Raw genomic sequence first — 19,795 nt, 5'->3', positions numbered from 1 at the left:
AAAAGAAACACGAGGGAGGACAAGAAGCCACGTATCAAACACTTTGCCCGGAAATACGTCTCGCTCCACAAAAATCCGGTGGCGTTGGCGTCGACATCTTCTGCGTAGTCGGAACGGCTGGACGCGCACAGCCCCGGGATTTTTCTTTCTCGTCGTGGGTTGATTGTGTATTGACGACAAAAGGAAGCTGGCCGTCTACAGCCGTGCTGCCTGTGCACACTTGTAACAGCCGATTGTTAAGGCTCGTTCACACAGTTGCGTTTAACTGCGTTAAGATTGCTCGCGTCGAGCTGTTGCTATGGCGACCCTTACGACGAGCCAATGGGGAGGAGCTATGCTGTACGACGAAGTGGAGCGTAACGCGGTTGTCGAAAACGTTTGAAGCAGCCTTTGCAGCCTTTGGGAGAGCCGAAACAGCCGTCTCGGCTGTGGTTGCGATTCCGGTATGTCGTTGCGCGGGCGGCAGTCCTCTCGCCCGGCACAGCGCTACGCGCATGCGTTTTTCGGGACGCGGGGTCTCCCTTCTACTCATCACGACTTTTCGCTGCATGGAGCCCTCTCTATTGCAGATGATCGGAATAGAACAGATTCTTCTAGTAAACTAGTACACTGTTTGCGCTCATTTCAACCGAACGGTAAAAAGAAAACAAGAACACGAGGAGCAGACATGAGCTTCTTCACACAACGTATCCTGAATTGTGGACTCCCGGAGCCGAAGGCGGGGCACTGGGAGGTGGCACGTAGGACATAGGAGGCACAACTTGAGCGGCAGGCATCGTGGCAACGCCTGGGTTTCTCTCGGCAAACTCCAGTTGCTTGTAGTAGGACACAACTACCCAGAAAAAGTAGATCTGAAAACAAATAGTGCGAGAGTCACTAAAAAGACTCGGAGCATCGAACGCAAGAGAGGAGGTCGCCCTTCTCCGGCGTTTGCTCTACTAAAGTGGAAAGCGGCTGGAGGAGTTTCTACTCCATACTCTTATTCTGTCACCTACTATTGCTTCGGATAGGTGGCAACCATGATTTTGAGCACCAAGAGGGTTGAACTGTCGGTACTCTGATGCGAAACTTAGTGGCTCTTGACGTTCCTTTTGTCATGAAGACGACGTTGCAACGCCATACTACAAAGTTAGAACGAGAAAAGGATATCGGGTTTTTCGGCCCGCGTAAACAAACAACGCACTTCAGAAAGCTGAAACTCCGTGAGAGTGTGACACTAGAGCGGCGGTGATGAAATGCTAAAGTTTGAGTACATGAAGATACCTAGATAAACAAGATACGAGGGAAAAACAAAATGTATCTATGAGCCGAGGTCCCCGTACGGTCCGCATCAGATGAGGCAATTTTCGCAGAGATTTCGGTGCTGCTGGCGAGTCGTTCCCCAGCTTTTCCCTGGTCCTCGCGCTGCAAAACGAATCGCTGGTATCGAGTCGTGCTCAAAACGGTCGAGCAACTCGGACAACTCGGAAACGTTTGACGCGACAGCAGCCAATCAGGGACGCAAGATTTTCACGTGACTACCCTGTGGTGGCGATGACAACTAATTGACTTCGTTGGTTTAAAATGGGTGGTGTTTGGAAATAAGTAATTTAAAAAAAGATGAGTTAGCATTCTCAACGCTATTTAAAGATTTACAGACACGTTTATAGCGCGTGACTGTTTGTCTAAATAGTGCAAGAAAACTAAAATTTTATGATGATGGCAAACTGTAACAATTCGGTTAGTACACTTTGCCTGCACTGGGAGGTGACATATTGGTCACAGGAAAGAGGGTTATGTGACGTCAAGTTGCTGGGAGAAATGTCTCCGTCTGGAGCGGGTCGAATCCAAGAAATGTCATTGTGGGCGGCTGTAGCATTTATCTTCATTAGAAAAAGGTCGTCAGAAAGAATGAACACAATATTGTCTTTTTAGGCTCCATAAATTGCAGGCTTAGGCGGATGTCGGCCTATGCGGAGAGCAAGTAGTCGTCTTCTTGCTCAGGAGTTGCGAGGACGTCAGAACGACGTCGAGCTCTTATTGGCTGATTGAAAGCTATAGTGGGTAGACCTCAAAGCATATAACATTAATATCTACGCACTATTTTTTTTAATCAACCAATGAGAGCTTGGCGTCGTTTTGAGGTCACTGCAAGTCCTGAGCAAAAACAGACGACTCGCTCTCCGCATAGAGAATTTTTGTTTTTCTCTCGTATATTCTCTGGTATATTCGATCCAGGTAACGTCATGTTCGCACAATTTCGCATTTTGTCACTACCGAAAGCGTCACGTTCTCGAGGAGTTTCAGCTTTCTCCGATACGCAGTTTATTCTCACGAGGAGAAAAAACCGCAATTGATTCACTCAATGGGGCCTCGCACTTTCAGCCCTAAGATGGCAGTGCGGTCACAGCTATCGTCCACTTCGTCAGGTGACCCTGCCCTCTGCGCGTGGGTACGCGTGCCCCCCAATCAACGCCCGAAAAGCCATCCCGAGGTCAGCCCTTCAAAGTTACCACGGCAAGAAAGGAAAAGGAAGCCCCAGCTCGCCTCCTCTGCCGTTAGTTGCAAAGGAAACACCCTCGACAGAAGGGACTTCTGTCGAGGGTGCTTCTTTTGCACTAAAGCAGGCTCCTTTTCCGAAGAGGACGCTTTTGGCCGAGTTCTACTGGAGCGATAAACAGAAACAAGCGACACCGACACGCCGCCAGCGCGTGTGGCAAGCAACCACGCGGAGGTATGTTTGGCAGGCTCGCAATCACTCGTGCTTACTTTACAAGCCCCGAGAGTCTGCAAGCCCGCCAAATGTGTACCTTCGCGTGCATGCCGCACGTGCTTGGGGATTGTGGGCTGTTTCTGTTCGTCGCTCTAGTGGGACTCGGACGTTAGGAGAAGCAGCAGTTACGGTGCCGTGTGGCACGAACTCCTCCTCCATTCGGAAGAAGGTTCTTCCTACTAAAGGAGCTTAGGCGTTATACATGATGGGGAAAACAGCTCAGAAAACAAGGACTACGAAGAGGAACAAACACGACAGGACAACACAGCATTGTCCTGTCGTGTTCGTTCCTCTTCGTAGTCCGTGTTTTCTGAGCTGTTTTCCCCATCATGTATAACGTCAACCAACTGGCCCAGTTCTCCACCTTATTAGAGCTTAGGCGGTCCGTCTGACAGGGGTGTGCCGATGTCAGACGACGCTCTCCTTTTTAATGTATTTTCCGCGGAAGCCTCTTCAAAGAAGCGGCTGTCACACGGCTGGCGAGGTGCTATGAGTGCGAAATGAGTAAACTTGATTTTCCTGACAATTTTAAAACACATATAGTTAGAATAGCTTAGAAAATATAAATTCGAAAAGAAGCCCGACACTTGCAACAACCTTGAGTACAGGAAAGAAGCACGCCGGAGCGTGCGTCTGTAGCCTATTTTTAGTAGAGAGCCTCGATTGTAGAGAAAGATCATCTTAAACCAAAGGGAGCGTTTGCAGTTTAATGGCGGACGCCTCCTTCCGAGATTGGTTGCGAGTGAGCATGGGCTGCGTTATCACGTCGCTAGGAGGAAAGCAGGCGGGAAGGCGGGAGTCGTTTGCGGACGACCAACGCGTTCGTCACCTGTAGCTCGAATAGCAAACGCAACCCATTAACCATGTGACCATGATCGAGCAGTTGGACATTCTCTGTAACACAGGCTCTCTGATTGTTCGCTGCCACCTAGCGCTTGTCGCCGCCTACACATTGGGAAGCAATTGAGATGAATTAAGCGGGCCTACAGTGTACCCGTTATTATTACGACGGGATTGAAGGCTCTTACGAATTCCGCAAGCTGCTTCGGTGCTTCGGTTCCGCAAGCTGTTTCGGCTGCTTCCGCAAGCTGCTTCGCAAACGTTCAGCGACCGTAGCCTGAGCGAGGCGGCTAAAAAGGACCTACCGATGAAAATGCCGCTAGGGCCGCCCTGGTCGGGGCTTCAGTTATGTCCCGCTCCTTGCCTAGACTAAATTTACAGTTCACTAAATTATTGCCTTCCTATAAAAAAAGCTAGAAGTCATTCAAACAAATTCTTCCCATAGGTAAACTCTCCACACTGTTTATACCCGAGTTTAGTGCTGAAAGGGATACTGAACCGAAATTTCGAGAACACTAAACAAGGCTGGACGGATAGTCGAGAAGCTGCAAAACCCCAAATATCTTTCATACAGCGATATCTATACCGGATCGCAGTATTTTTGGAAAAGAACTGCGGCGATTGAACACGGCTGACGAGGCCGACGAGACAAGGTACGTCACGATTCCCATTTCCTCTCCTCCTCGCTACGTCCCGTCAAGCTGGTGAACCAAAGCGAGGCCGCTTCCCCTCATTCTCAAATTTTCCCGGTGGACAATGACGCCAAACACCTCGCTTGATCGCGCCCTTCTTTTCCAAAAGTACGGCCATCCGTTTGAGATATCGATGCGTGAGTGGTGTGTTGGAGTTCGTAGCGTCCCGTTCAACGCTTCTGCGGCCTTAGTTTGCGAAATCCAAATTTCGGTTCAGTATCCCTTTAACATCAGCAATACTTGAAATAAGAGAGCGCGCCTATGGGCTGGTAAAATAAGCCTCAAGCGAGCGAGGAGGAAGACGACACACATGGCACCGCCGCTCGGAGCAGCGAAATTTCGCGCTGTGGAACTTGGGGATGCTGGGTTCAATCGTTCAATCTCCACCCTTACGTAGGATGCCTTCATTCTTTACAATCTGGATGAGCACCCCACCGGCTTGCGGTTGTATATCACATCAGTGCGTGATGCACATTTAAAAACCCCAAGCTAGCAGTGGTACCTCATTGGCTACATTTTTCATCTACAATTTAAACCAGTGCCATCATACCACAAAGGCAGACCGAGCTTATGCTCTCTGAGTCAAATTTTTGGCTTGTTTATCTGTCTGAGCATCCTACCGGCGTGCGTTCGTGTATCACTACTACGTGGTGCACGTCGAAGACTCCAGGCTAGCGGTTGTACTGCACTAGTTAAATTTCCCACCTACACCGTAAACCAGTCTCACAATACCTCGAGGGCAGACGGACCTTACGCTGTACGAAGACGAGTGTTATATCTTTTTTTTAAAGCATTAAATCCTTTTTTAACGGGACTTCTTGATCCCAAAGTTTTGTCCGTCCGTCTGTTCGTGCATTTTCGGCTAAATTTAGCGGGGAAACTGAAATAATATCTGGGTCACGTGACGCCAATTGTTTTCACGTGACTTGACGCCACGAGACCTACACACCAATAGACCTTATTCAGATTCGCCCGCCATCTGTCGGACGTGGCGCCAACCTTCCATCCGACGCCATTTTTGAGCTGCGACTGGCAAAGCGCTGTGGCCGTTTGCGGCCTGTGAAAGCGGGGCGCAGCGACCGCACGACTGCTCTGTTCCGCTACGTATTCAACGAGGAAATCAAATAAACAATAACTGATGCCCAGATTCGGATCGTATTGTTTTGCTTTTCCAGTTAAGGATATCTTAGCCAACATGTGAATAGCCGTAGCGCTTTCCTGTGCTATTCATGCTCCTAAAAAGAGCACCCGCGCGTTATACTTCGTTTCAGCTTCGGTCCGAGCGCGGCCGATGTTATGAGCCGAAGTGCCAATCAAACAGCACAAAAAGCGCGACGTCATGGCGTGCTCTCTGCACTTGATATGACTAGCCGGCGGAGGAACACGAACAGAGAGACGGCGAATAACGGCAGGTCCTATGAACTGTTGAGAGCACGCCATGACGTTGTGCCTCTTGGCTGTTTGATTGGCCCTTCGACTCATAACATCGGCCGTGCTCGGACCTAAGCTGAAACAAAGTATAGTGTTGTGTGTTTTCACAGGGCTCCTAAACTTTTCCTCAACATATGACGCTTTTCCCAATGGCATGCAGCGCTCATTATATTTGTATGCAACATGCGCGAGCATATATTATTTTATGTGATTTTTTGGGAGCTTGATGTTGACTAGCATCGTAGCTTCGCTCACGAAGAGCAACGGCGAGGTCCAGTCAACATCACTCAGATACTGTTTTTCGCCTGTTTTTTTGTTTTTTTTTCTACTCGCTGAAGACTTTTTTATAACCGATTGAAGGGTGATGCAAGGTGCAGAAGAGCTAGGTGACGCAACAACTTCGTTTCGCACACGAATGATAAAGGCAGAGGTGCTAAAAAGCAGAGGTGAACGCTCGCTTCCTTTACGCTGTATCATTATTATCACGCTAGTCTCACATTTCGATAAACATTTTCGAGATGTAGTCGAAACCATAAAAGTGTGCTCTTCACTGCTAACCTGAACCGGTTGGCGAGTTTAACTGTCCCGCTTGCTCGCTTCCCAGCAGAACGGGTTCGCACTGCGGGAGAAGCTCTTTTTCTTTGTAGCAAATACTGCAAGGAACCACTTTTATGAGCACTGGTCATATTGTATTGCGAGTAAGCGTGACGCATAGGCGCGCTGAGCGCTATGTGACCGCCTTACCAGGAGGAGCACATTTAAATGTCGCTGACATATTTATGCATTTTCTCTAATGGGGCCGAAAAGTATATATGCGCAGGTATAATTTATTTGTTAGTATTATTGCTATGATTATAAAAATAAAATGTTTTACTTTCCGTAGAATGACGTTTCTTTTTTTTTTTAATGTTTGATATTTTGCGTATTTGCACCGCGGCGACAAGCCGGTCATTTCCTTTTACGCTTGTGTGCCTCGCATACGCTTGTGTGAGTATCCTAGCGTAAATATTCAGCGTGGTTTCTTTTTTTTTATTTGCAATAAAAATACTACTACCGTAAATTCGTGTTTTATCACACGCAATCCTCATAATGTTGTTTTGAGCTACCATTTGGTGATCTCCCCAAGGAACTGAAAACAAATTTATTTAATAAATTTAAATTCATGTTGTTGTTGTTTGTGTGTGTGTGTAATTATATCTGCAATATTCTTAAGGTTAAGACACGGGGGCCAAGATTAGACGTTCAACGCACCCATCACAGAATTCTGCCATTCTGGTCTGCACAGGCCAGCTGTCAAGGCGCACTGTGTGAAGAACTGCTCACATTCTTTAGACCCGCAGCCGCGAATGTAAAATAAAAACAAACTACCGCACAGGGGCTGACGGCCCTACCAAATATATTATACAAATCTTCCTTTGTGCGAACAGGCATAATCAGCTGGTCAGTCAAGTTAACGCACGATTTTAAAACAAGTGCATGAGTCGGCCTGCTCTAGGTCTGGAATCAAGCTAATTTTTCTGAAAAGAGAGTCTTAGTGAAACTACTTAAAAGAAAATTGCGCTTAATATTCGTAACTTATTTTCGAGCGGCTGGCACCATCAATAAACTGAAAAAGAAAAATTAAAAAAAAAAAAAAACAGCAACATGCACGAACGCTACGCGGGGAGAGGGGTTCGTTTTGTGGCGGGCGTCGGGTGACTGGGACGGTGAACACTCCTCAAAGATGGCGCCGAGCCACCTTTGAGTACCCGCGGCCGCCGAGAGATGGCGCTAATAATGAATAAGGTCTATTATGTTTCCTTTTTAAATTTTAGAAGGAAAATTAATGTCGTGTGACCCGATGTCACGTAAGCTATATACACCAAATCAGTTTCGCCGTTAAATTTAGCGGCAAATCGTTGTCAGGTGACCTGACATCACGCGACCTATACATCCATTTAGTTTACCCGCTCAACGTTTTGGGGAATTTAATAAAAATAAAGACACTTCCCCTCCGAAACGTCCGTTTAATGTCTTCTAAATAGTCTTAAACGATCGCTCCTCAAATGCTGCATTTCATGCAATATACTACTTTAAAAAGTAAAGATAGGTCGCTTCCAATTGTTTTTATGAAAATAGTATTAGAGCGTGGTCCTGTATTACTACTGCGTGGTGTACTGTTTACATTTCTAATATACAGCAAAGATGCCGCCATACCTCAAAGGCCGACAGACCGACCTTGCGCTGTATGAACACGTCTAATTATAGTTTTTTTCTTCGCACGGCTGTCGGCTTACGGCGAATTCAACTCACATCAAGAAGCGTGGACACCACGAGCGAAGCGAGGGTTCCGGGAGACGAGAACAGGGCCTGCAATTCAAGCACATACATCGTAAGAGCAGATCCCTGTGCCGTAGAATTGGGGTGACCATAATCCCCAGAGTAGAAAACGGGACATCAAATTTAAGAAGGGAAGGGGGGGGGGGGGGCAGAAAGGCAATCTGTGGTATTATTCAGCTGAACTCAAACACGCACCTTTTACCAGAGTCCTTCGCTGAGAGCACAAGCGCCTTTCTTGCGAAATGAACAATGGGGAAGAAATGTTGCCAACCGAAGCAAGCCCAATACAACCTTTTCAAGACCTTATCAATTAACCGGCGGTTGCGATTTCCGGCTTTTTTTCTTTTTTAGGCTTAGGCTAGGTGGCGCAAACTACCGCCCGTTACAAACAGTATTAACATCTATTCATCCATCCATTCATCGGGCCCGAAGCGTGTGAATGGATCCCGAATCCTCGCCGAACGCCGACGTATAGCTCGTGCCCAATACGAGCCAGGCCCTATTGGCGGACTCTGATAGCTTGCGCGGTTGCTACTAGATGGCGCTTTCTCTTGAAACCGCCCGCTTCAAAGGGAACAGCCATAAAATCATCATCATCATCATCGGTTTATTAAGAAACATAGAAAGGTCCCCCTTAAGGCCCGTTCACACGATGCATTTTTCTCGCGCATCTAGTGTCGCGAAACTTAGTTTCGCGAAATGGTTGCGCCGTCTGAATGAGCCCGAAAAGGACGCGCGCATCTAAAAAAAAGTTGCGCGCACACCTCGCTTCTGGAGCGAGCTTTTGCTGAAACTTTGCCGAGTCCTGTCAATCACTCTGAGGGCGCCACCAATGGCCGCTCAGAAACGCTCTCACGTGGCCTTTGAGGGGGGAGCGAGCTGTTTGAGAAGACCACTTCACTGCCGGTGTTGTAGCCGAGCCAAATCCGAAAAAAACCGAAACCACAAACGATGGATATTGCCGGCGCTTCCGCAAGCACGTCAAGCACCACTGAAGGAAAAGTGAGTAGCATATCGGAAAAAAATCCAGCGATGGTCGAAGACGTAATTGGTGATGATGATAATTCGCGTCTATTTTTAGTCATAATTAAGAAATAAATCCTTGAGACAAGGAAACAAAAAGGGACGTACTCAGTACCGCCTCAAAACCAGCACAGCGTACAGCTCTCATTTACTTCCACAACAGTCTTCTTCTTTGTCAACCTCCATCCAAATTATACATATTCAACAGTAAATAAAGTAAATGGCAGTAGATGACAATTCAACCACTAGTAAATGACAATTTAAGAGTAAATTAAGTGAATGGAAGTAAATGACACGACGCTGAATGGCTAATGGTGATGATGATGATGTTGGTTTTCAACTGAAGCGCCACTTTATGGTCAACACCAAAACTATTTTCGCGAGTCTAAACGTCATCGTTGTTGCACGTGAAGCGGTACGTGTGAACGAGCGCATTTCGCAAAACTTGAGTGTCGCGAAACTGTTGCGCGCCTAAAAGATGCATCGTGTGAACAGACCTTTAGACAGGTCGATGCGAACAAAATGTATTCGCAGTTGTAATCACAGTAAGCACTCAACGTACGATGGGGCTGCAGGCGGTTCATCGATTAGCCTTCCGATTAATCGATAATACGCTGTAATCACGAAAACTTTTTTTTAGTTCATTTATTCGGTAGGGCAAATGCTGCAAAACTTAACATGAAAATTAAAAAGAATGCCGGTTTCATTAGTCTGCGCTTAAATTTTCGTGTTGTATTCCAGGGCACATCTTTTAAGCCTTCCATGTGACTGTCAGCCAGAGCGAATCTATAGCTAAATTATTGATCAAATATATTTAATTAAAAACATAATTACAAAAAGATAGTGGAGTTTGGACACTTTTGGAGGTATTATGCCTGGGCCAACAAAAACCATTAATTGAGTAATTTCTTGATTAAACGAGAGCGATTAATCGGTTTGAAATTTTAATTGGCGCCTAGCCCTAACATGAGGTAACCTTCTCATATCATATTAATTTTTTTATAAAACTAAGACCACTACAAGTCAACATTCCTTCGGGCTTATTTTCTCTAACTCGCTTAGTTAGAACTGATTACGAAACTTTGCGCGTTCGCACGAAAACGGGTCTGAGGATTTATTGAGACAAAATGGCTGGATGGCAGAAATGTGCCTCTTAAAAGTGGATTAATTTTTACCGTCTCGCACCGGCGTGCGGTTCTCAATCACTCCAGCGAAAATATTTCTCATCTACAGCTCAGATGCCAGACGCCCTTAGAGGCTGACTAACTTCCGGTTGTGTTTCTAGGAATCCTTTCCAAACGTATTCAAGCATAAAAAAAAAATGTGTGTGTGTGTGTGGGGGGGGGGGGGGGGGGCTGGGGTCGCGTTATTTCAATCTTACGCCGACTGTTTTGTTGCAACCTAACATGTTCAGTAGAAGTTCCCCCTACAGCACGTGCTTATTTCTTTCTATCTTGTTTTGGCTATCGAAGGTGGAATGATTACTCTGGGGGGAGACCTTCTTCTGCAGAAATAATTTTGAAACAGACTATGGTCGCTAAGAAGGAACAAAGAAGCACATGGCGTCTCATCGGTTGCCCAGCTCCTAGTATGCGACAGTTGCTTTCTGTCGGGCTTTGACAGCATGCCCGGGGCTCGCGAAACGCCGAAGTGTTATGTAACGTAAAAAGATCTCTGGAGGCGGAACAACCGAAGGTGAGACGACTCACGGTGGTTGCGAGAACTGCGATCAGGAAGATGACAAGGATCGCTCGGAACACCAAGTCCACGAGTTGACATATCAGGAAAGGCAAGACGTAGAGACGATTATTCTGAAAAAAAAAAATAATAATAATACCTCAAAATGTCACAGAACCCACAGAATCTCGCAGCTGGTTAGATGGTCTTTCTCTCTGTCTCTCCCTCTATCTCTTCGCAGTCTTTAAAGAACGACCGAACAAGTCCCTTTTGTGCAAACTCTGTACACTTCGCAACGCTATTAGCGCGAACAAGCCATCGTAACTCTTAGTTTTTGCCAGTATTGAAGAACTGTCCTTAAAACTACTGCAGTGGTGGTAAATGCTCAGTTCGGGTACTAACCTAAGTGGTAAATATTGATTCTCGCCTGTATACTCTTTCAAAGTAAACTGCGAAAGAAAGCGCCGAAGTCGCGCTTTCGCGCTAACAGAGTCGCGCAGTGTAATACGAGTGAATAAGACACTTTGCCAAGGTAATCCGCAACGGGTGTCAAAAAAGCGACGCCGAGGGTGTACTTTATTAGACTTCGTCCCCGTTTTGACCATTCGCAAGGTCCAGGTCGGCCTTAGAGGGGCACCAAACCGCTTTCTGCAATAGTATATTTATGGTCATGACTGAATCTATGGGCTCTAAAGGCTCGTTCAGATAGTGGAGTGCGATTGCAACCACTGGCGCCTCGTTAAGGCTGCTTGCATCGAGCTGTTGCTATGGCGACACTTACGACGATCCAATGAGGAGTCGCCTACCTCGAAACAATTGCAGACACCAGAGTGTGTCTTTGCACAAAAAAGGCAGGGCTCTACCCTTCCTTTACCCTTCCTCGTCCGATGGCACCATCTGGTATCGATCTTTTGATACCGAATTTAATGGAGAAATGGGCCATGCATCATGATGTGGATTACCCGAGACTGTGGTAAAGGAGGGGAACTTGGTGGAAGAAAAATGACAAAGGAAGAAGAACGTCCCAAGTTTAGCAACTGCGTTTATTTCCTCAAAGCGTTATAAAGCCACAACCTGTTCACGGAGCACCGACGTCACAACGCCAAAAATTTGTGATACCTTCCAACCCACGCTGATCTTCCCTTGAACCTTAAACAGTGACCTCAATCCCAAAATGGGAACTCTTGAACAAAGCATCCTACCGACTCACTTTCTGTGGGCTGTGCTGTGCCTTATCCTAAACGAGGACTGACAAGTCCCCCAACTCAGCCCTTGCCTCCGAAATGACTCATTGCATTTTAGAGCGCAGCTCTTAGGCGCCCGCTTCCGGCTTGAGCGGCGTCGCCGTCGGCGTGACCGCGCATTGCATTATGGGACGTTTTCCATAATGACGTCATACGTGAAGTCGAACATGACGTCACGAGAGTCATGAGTGACGTCACGAGGGTCACATGGCACCTAAATGTGGCAGAAACTTTTTCCGCTAAATTTGGCGGGGAAATTAAACCGCTAAATTTGGAGGAACATTTCCTGGCTCAATTCAGCAGGCAAAAATTTTTTGCCAAATTTAGCAGGCAAATTTTTTTGCCCAATTTAGCGGGTAATTTTTACGCGAAATCTAGCGGGGAAACTTTTCCGCCCATTTTAGCGGGGAAATTCTTTTCGCTAAATTTAGCGGGCGCCGGACACTCGCTAGATGGTGCTACAGGTATCAAAACGACGCTAGCCACAATAAAACACCCAGGTCGACCATTTCTAAGGCCGGCACTGTCTGTACTCAACGAAGACATCTCTACTGCGCAAGCCTTCCCCTCGGAGTTTCAAATCCCCTCGTAGCCGGTTGCGGAAAGCGTTGCTGGACGGCGGAAACGATCTACAAAAAACCCCTTTTTAGGCAGCATTCGTAGACAGCTTCAGCCGTCCGGCTCAGCTCTACGCCAAAGATCGGAGATAGGCCAGGCTATAGCTTCGCGCACGGGCCGTAGATGTGTAGTGGCTTTTTCGTTGCGGGGAGCCTCGTGGAGGTAAAAAAAGGGATCTACGAAAACTCCCCCATGTCTGGCCAAGAGAAGTCAGGAATTCCGGATGCCTTACCCTGCGTACCCCCCATAGGCACAGGCAGGCCGCGATGAACACGACGCCGGAGCTGATGGCTAGCAGGACGAGTAGAGCGAACCCACCTGGGGACACGAAAGAATCCATTTATCAGCGTCTGTTGAGCCATTTATCTTATTGTTTGGTTTTCATTACTACTCCGAATATTAAGGCAACAAGATGTTTCGTAAAGCCGCACCCACATTCATACATTATAGAAGAGAGTCGATGTTTTCTGCAGATATGATGGCAGGCTTATCTACGTTCACACCCGTTTGGAGCAACAAGAACTGTCTGGAGACAGATCTTGTATTACCAATGAGTCAGGCAGGTCGTACAACGAATAGACACTACTCAGCCAGTGTCCGCAGACTCGAGGTTTTTTAATGGTAAACAAGCAGTGTGTTCGCAGCTTTAGATCGTCTTCAAATAGTCGATGCAGCTCCAGGCGTGTGAATTCGAAACAGGTTTCGAAGTGGCAGCATCGGCTCCGACACCGATACCACTCCACAAAAACGCTATCTGCTAGTAAGGCGTCTTAGATGGCTATACTGCTTTCCCGATACTCAGTGAAGCCGCAGTCAGACCTGTGGCAATCAGTTCGTCGAACGACGTTTTACGACAAATGGATTTTTTCCACATACCGACGGCACCAGGCGGTGGCTGCACGAACTAAAAATCGAGGAAGCGACCTACCTGCGCTACCAATCGATAATGAGAGCTACGCTACCAGTTTCTTCGCTCTCTGAGCAGCGGCGCCTGCCCAACGCGACATTAAAGTGGGGCATCCATGGCGTCCACCTAAACGTCGTGTTTTCCTTTCCGTCGACGTTCTTTTTTTGTGTAACACAATTATATATATGCTGCAGTTACGTGTTCTACTCGCTGATATACAGCCTCCTTCCGAATTTCCTCGATTTTTCGTTCCAACTTCCGATGCTTGGCATCGGGCGCTCGCGCGTGCGCAGAACGCTTCTCGGAAAAGGTCCATTGTTCTTCGCCTACACTGCGACGTTTTATTGACAGTTGGTTTCACCGAAAAAAGTTCCCGCGTTCGTTTCGTCGACGTACCTCGCGACATTTCGTCGAAAACACCTTTCCGCGGAAATCGCCTCTGTCGCCGTCACCCGGATGGCAACCTGTACGCGGAGCGTTAGTTCGTCTGCTTCTCGCACAAGGGTTGCGATAATGTCAGAACGCCGAGCTCTTGTCGGCTGATCGAAAACAATCCTGGGTCGACCACGAGGCATCTAGCATTGAGGTCTACCCAATATACTTTCAACCAAAGCCAATCAGAGCTCGGAGCAGGGTGTAAGATAGACAGGTGGGGAAACGAGAGCCCCATGACCGCCCGGATTGTGTCCCCCTCGGTTTTCTCTTTTTTTTTCTCTGGCGCCATCTATGCGGAGCACCGCGAACTCTCACTCCAGGTGGGCGAACGGTGGTGACCGGCTAAACTGACGGAGACGGTTTTTCGTGGATTTTTAATGGAGGACTGTCGTGCTCTCGGTTTGTTTGCGCACTCCCCCATAGAGTTCCACGCAAATCCTATTCCAATTTTTTTTTCCTCTCACCTAAGCGCCATCTGTCGCAAATCGGGGGTACCCGCAAGCAGACGAGTACACAATGCGGTCACGGCGCTGCGGTAGGCTTCTATGGGCCGTTTCCCCACCTGTCTATTTCACAGCCTGACTCGGAGCCATTCTGACGTCGCAGTAACTCCTGCGCGAGAAACAGACGACTTGCTGTCCGCGTAGCTTGCCGAACCCTTGGCGGTTCCGACAGAGTCTGGTGCAAGCTCTTGTTTGAGATTATACTAAGGTTTCCACTGGCGGAACGAGGGATTCCCGCCCGTAGCGCGGACTGTCCAGAAGTTTAAAAATAGGACTCGCAAATTTGTTTTCCTCCAATCAGAGCTTCGAGTTCGCTCTAGTTCCGGTACGCTTCCAGCGAACGGAATAAAGCCAGTAATCCAATCCACTTGCTAAAACAAAAATTACATCATCAAAAATTACACACTGTGATGTTTCACGAAACGATTTCCTATGAAACATCACAGTGTCGACGAAACATGTGTCCATGAAACGTGCGTCCATGAATAGTTGTCAACGAAACGCGTTTTTGTGAAACGTGTTTCTTTGAAACGATACGGACCCCAGTCAAACTGCTCATACATCATAAAAAAAATTAAAAAAAACAGTGTTCGATGCATGGCGAAGCCTAAGGAATCTATATCGTCGGCGGCCGCAACGTTGGCAGTAGCGAAACGTTGCCGCCCACGCTAATACACCGCAAAATAAAGCAAAACAAGATTCAACGATGAATTTCGCGGAAAGAAATGGCATAGACGGGCCACTTAGTACGAATGCACGGTTCTTGTTGAGGTTTTTGAGGGGGAGGAGCATATGACAGCGCCCACTTTTCTTAAAGGAACCATGAAACAATATTAAAAAAGAAAAATAGAAACTCTAAAAAAGTTTCCCCCAAAGAACTTTTTTTTTTTTTGTAACACATGTAACAAAATTGCCATAGAAAAATGGAACGCCTCAGACGGTGTTCGCAAACTGCATTTTGTACGCGAGTTTGCCTCGAAGAAACCTTGCATTTGTTTCCGAAGAAGGGGGTCGCAAAGGCGCGCTTACCCATAGCCGCGCGGTACAGCGACGGCTCGTTTGCATGGATGTTCGCAGTCGACTTGAGGAACCCGGCGAGGACGGAAATGACAGCCAGGGAAATTACACTGCCGATCTATAGCGAACGAGAAAAGAATAAAAACTTAAAGAATACTTAATCATGCGAACAAGGACAAGGGACCACAGAATGTGCCCCGCACAAACCGCCACATGGTATGACGTCACACAACTCTTGGCTGCCCGATTGGTCGGGAGTGCAATGATCCCAGAGTAGCTGCACGCTCTACAATATAGTAAAAAGGCTTACTCTAAGATCGTCTGAGAAGCTCGATGCCTGCACGCACCAATCTCAAATTTTTATCAAACGTGTATTTTTGTGGTGGATTTCAGCTTGTGAAATTTTAAAGCGTAGCCCTATTTGTGTAAAAAATGTGACCAACAAACTTGCCCGGGTCAACGGCAGACGCGTTCCCGAAAGCCGCTGACCCTGGCAAGTTTGTTCGTCTCGTTTTTTTACTGCAGGGGAGCTACAATTTGAAAATTCATAAGGTGAAAAAAAATTGCCGACTAAAATACATCTTTTATGAATATTTCAGATTTTTACGTGCAGCCGCCGATTTCAGAGCGATCATCGGCATTTATGTCACCCCATTTCAGGCAACAGCTGTGTGTCCCTGTAGATCCTGTAAACAAAAAACAAAAAACAAAAAAAGAACTCGAAATTGTTCATCTTTGTCTGTTTTCAGTCTCGCGGCTTTAGACAATATTCCAAACTTATTTGTTTACTCGATACAAACACGAGCACAATTCTCCAAGTCGGTTATTTACTTTTCCTTATTTAACCGCAATACCACCTGATGCGGTCATGGAGAAAAACAGCTGCTCCCATTTCTTTTCGGGTGTGCACATAGCAACCAACCGTACAGCCTAGCCGCTTTACCTCAATTATTTGTGATTATTTGGTAACCGTGGGCGATTCCAGTGTTTACAACCAAAAAGCAGACAGGCGGTTTTCGTAGGATCGCCACCTTAGCAAGCAAAAGCGTGCGCCGGTCAAACGCACCGTCATGGAAACGCGAACTCGGAGTCCCCCATTCGCTTTCTGTGGCCCATAAACAACACGGAAGCATACCTATACCCAATCGGTTGACTGGCATTTGCACTCTATTCAAAAAATAAAGGAAAACAAAACATGAAACCTTTTTTGAAGTGGCAACTGGAAACGCGGGAGCTGACTTGTATCTACACACCATAGAAAAAGGAAAAGAAGGAAAACATGAACCTGAAGTGGCAACTGCATACCCGGGAGTGCTTTGAAGGCTGCCTTTACAAGCATCGTTTCTCCGGATCACCCGAATCCCCAACTGCCGCTTCGTCGGGCGCAGGCAGAAGGAAACCTGAAGAAACTTATGGCGAATTCCACTGGTCGTTTTTGAGCGCACCGGGATTGACATTTCTGGAGCGAGCCTATTTCACTGGGCGATCGGGATCGAGACCAACGTGTTTTCATAGGTTGTTTTGAATTAGCTCCCACTCCAGATCTCGATCTGGATCCGAGAAAAGTCGCTCCCACGATTTCGGCGGATTCAATCGGAAGCCAGCCGGGCCAGCCCTCGGCGCACACACGTGACTTCCTTTCTCGCGGGGCATCTCGCCTGATCTCTCCCATCTCGCCTCAGAAGAAGAAGAAGCACGTCGCGGGCTGGGCTCCCAGATTGTCTCGACATCAAAAGAATTCGTAATGGCCGCTTGTTTACCCCTTGGCTCGACAGCCGGTTCGTTTTCCAGGAAGGAGAAGAGAAGGTATTTGCCGCGCTACGGGCATTCCGGCAATCTTCGCTAGAAGCGACTGAGCCATTCCTGCCACTCGTGCGTCGAACACGTGATAGCGCCGCGATTGCGAAAACGTCTTCGAAATAACCGCGGCGGCCGCGGAAAGGGATTCCCGGGCAGTAGAATGACGGGAAGGCGTCCGCCGATCCCGGAGCAGTGGTCATGTTCTACTGGGGATCCGTAGGCGGCGCGACCCCATTCGGATCGTGTGCTCCAGTCCGGAACTGGTCAACTGATCCCGGCGCGCTCCAAAACGCCCAGTGGAATTCGCCATTAAACCGCGACAACGCTTGCTGTCGCTGCTGCAGCCGACAACGGAACAATGTTGAGGCATGTCGGAGGACTTAGAAACGCGCAAACGCCGCTGCTTCCAGCAGTCCCGAGCCTGACGCACCACGCCGTCAAAAATGGCGGATGCCTGTCTGCTGCTTCTGCGCATGCGCCGTGAGAACTCCGGGAAAGACCCATTCGGCACACATCGGACTTCACGCTTGGCAGCTTCTTGACGCATGGCCATGCTGACTGCATCGTTCACCAAGGCTGAAGGGGTTTAGAAGAGATAGTAAGCCGGCTCGTGGGCTAAAGGAATAGTGAATCGAAACTTAAAATATAAAATTAATATAAAATATAAAAAAGAATACCGAATCGAAAGTTAAGCCAAAATTGCAAAACATAGGTGGAGAATCGCGCTGAGCAGGTTACAACAGTCCAAGAAAGTGACAGAGAATTTCTAGCTGACAAGGGGGACCTGAGATTCGCACCGCCTGCATTATCATCCGCAACACAACAGCAGCCAAATGACGTTTCTTTTTTTCTTTTCTGAAAGGTGTATTGGCGCGAGTCCGTGCGACCACTGTGAAAGCAGAGACAGGTGTCGAAACAAGGCCAAAAAAAAGAATCGAAATTCGACTCGGGTTTCGCGCTCCTCCCGGCAGGGGCACTGACGGGTTGGGGCTGCGTGGGCAGGCGCAGTAGCGTGCCTGGTGGCTTTCTTTGGAAACGTGCTGTTCCCCGAGCTCCTGTCATGGTGCGCCACGTCACGGCGTGTGCCAGAAATTGTAGTAAACCATCGATACACTTGCGCCTTGCCGAGCTCCTGTTACGTTGCGCCATCTCAGGGAGTGTGCCAGAAATAGTAGCGATCCTTCGACAGACGTGCTTCTTGGCGAGGCGGCGTCGTTCAGAAACCTCTTTCTTCTTCTGCCGTGGGTGCGACTTATATACAACCTTTTTTTTCGGAATACATTCGTTTATACGGGGGTACCCCCCCCCCCCCCCCCCCCAACGTATGCACATCTGCAACTTCTAGACCGATAAAGAAGTCAATGAGCTGCTAAAAAAAAAGAAAAGAAACGCGGTTCCTTGCAACAACGAAGTTTACTTACCATATTTAAGATGGCCAACACCATTGTTCCAGTTCGAACTGTCATGCAACCGCAGCAGTGCGTGAGGTACGCCATGATCGTAGGTGAGCGGAAGACAATTCTTCGTCGAAAACAAACTCGTGAAAACGGTTTCTCGGGTCGCGCTTGGATCCGTACGACTGGAAGATTCGCTTTCCGAACTCCTCCACTCTTATATCGTCGGTTCACAAGTCCGCAAGAAATCCCTTATCTGCACCTCCGAGCTCGGATGCGAGTGCTGTCTTACTCCTAATCCCGGTCGAAAATAAGATGTTGCGCTGCGTGGTTTCTATTCGATCACACGGGAGGCATACCTGTTCGAAGATAAGCAAGTTTGTCGCAGCAAGAGAAGTCTATACTCGTCGTCGTATCAAGAAAGAAAAAAAACGTTTTGCGCACTGTATTTATTTCAACGTTGCGCGTAGTCCTTACAAGATTATTGCGACCCATTTACGCATTCAAATATACATTTAGAATTTGGAACGTGCAAAATCTTCGGGGTTAGTTACTTTCGATTTAAGCGACTGCCACTGTTTGTTGGTTCAGCAATGCGTATTTTAGGGAAGTGTTTCGTATAATAACCGTCCTTCTATTCAATCTCGGAATTATTATATAGTTCTTTTTGCTCAACTTAAGCAATTAACGGTAAACGTGTTGGTTGTGTAGAGTTTCGTGTCTTTTAGAATTGTTTGTGTACAGGTTTTTTGTCGGTGTTTATTTGTTTTTCTTCGCTTATCACTGCTGTGTTCCTGTAATAACTTTGTGTGTGTGTGTGTGTGTGTGTGTGTGTGTGTGTGTGTGTGTGTGTGTGTGTGTGTTTGTGTGTGTGTGTGTGTGTGTGTGTGTGTGTGTGTGTGTGTGTGTGTGTGTGTGTGTGTGTGTGTGTGTGTCAAGGACGACTGTAGCTAATGAAGCGAGGGAAGTAATTTCGCCTTACTGGCTTTACACATCCGCGAGGTCGGACGAGATGGAGTTTTTTTTTCACGTTTCAAGCTTCGGGAGATGAAGACTATGCTCTCCTTTTTTTCTTGTCTTTTCTACCTTTATCTATGGAGGAGTGGAGCCAGCTTAAAGTGGCTGCGAAAGCTCGCGCTCCAG

General features: G+C 47.5%; 1 protein-coding gene across 1 annotated transcript; it reads right to left on the bottom strand.

The window, feature by feature from the left end:
* Nucleotides 1-677: 677 nt before the first annotated feature.
* LOC115317574 (lysosomal-associated transmembrane protein 4A-like) lies at nucleotides 678-18,755 on the bottom strand. Its single transcript, XM_040221174.2, has 5 exons — nucleotides 18,680-18,755; nucleotides 15,471-15,576; nucleotides 12,829-12,914; nucleotides 10,767-10,868; nucleotides 678-851 (listed from the first exon to the last, which is right to left on the bottom strand). The coding sequence occupies exons 1-5, from the start codon at nucleotides 18,752-18,754 to the stop codon at nucleotides 678-680; spliced, it is 543 nt and encodes a 180-aa protein (XP_040077108.1). The 5' UTR covers nucleotide 18,755.
* Between the last annotated feature and the right edge of the window lie 1,040 nt (nucleotides 18,756-19,795).

The sequence above is a fragment of the Ixodes scapularis genome, unplaced genomic scaffold, assembly GCF_016920785.2.
Source record: "Ixodes scapularis isolate PalLabHiFi unplaced genomic scaffold, ASM1692078v2 PGA_scaffold13__105_contigs__length_92229423, whole genome shotgun sequence".
In the NCBI taxonomy this organism is placed as follows: Eukaryota; Metazoa; Arthropoda; class Arachnida; order Ixodida; family Ixodidae; genus Ixodes; species Ixodes scapularis.
The sequence above is the reverse complement of the archived record's forward strand: the minus strand, read 5'-3'. Positions and strand labels throughout refer to the sequence as shown.

Bases quoted from the DNA above. Each gene is read 5' to 3' on its own strand.
- LOC115317574 (XM_040221174.2), bottom strand. From the start codon at position 18,754: ATGGCGTACCTCACGCACTGCTGCGGTTGCATGACAGTTCGAACTGGA. The intron at 12,915-15,470 runs GTAAGCGCGCCT...TCGTGTCCCCAG, and splicing joins GCTGTACCGCGCGGCTATGG to GTGGGTTCGCTCTACTCGTC. The intron at 10,869-12,828 runs GTAAGGCATCCG...TTTTTTTTTCAG, and splicing joins GCCTATGGGGGGTACGCAGG to AATAATCGTCTCTACGTCTT.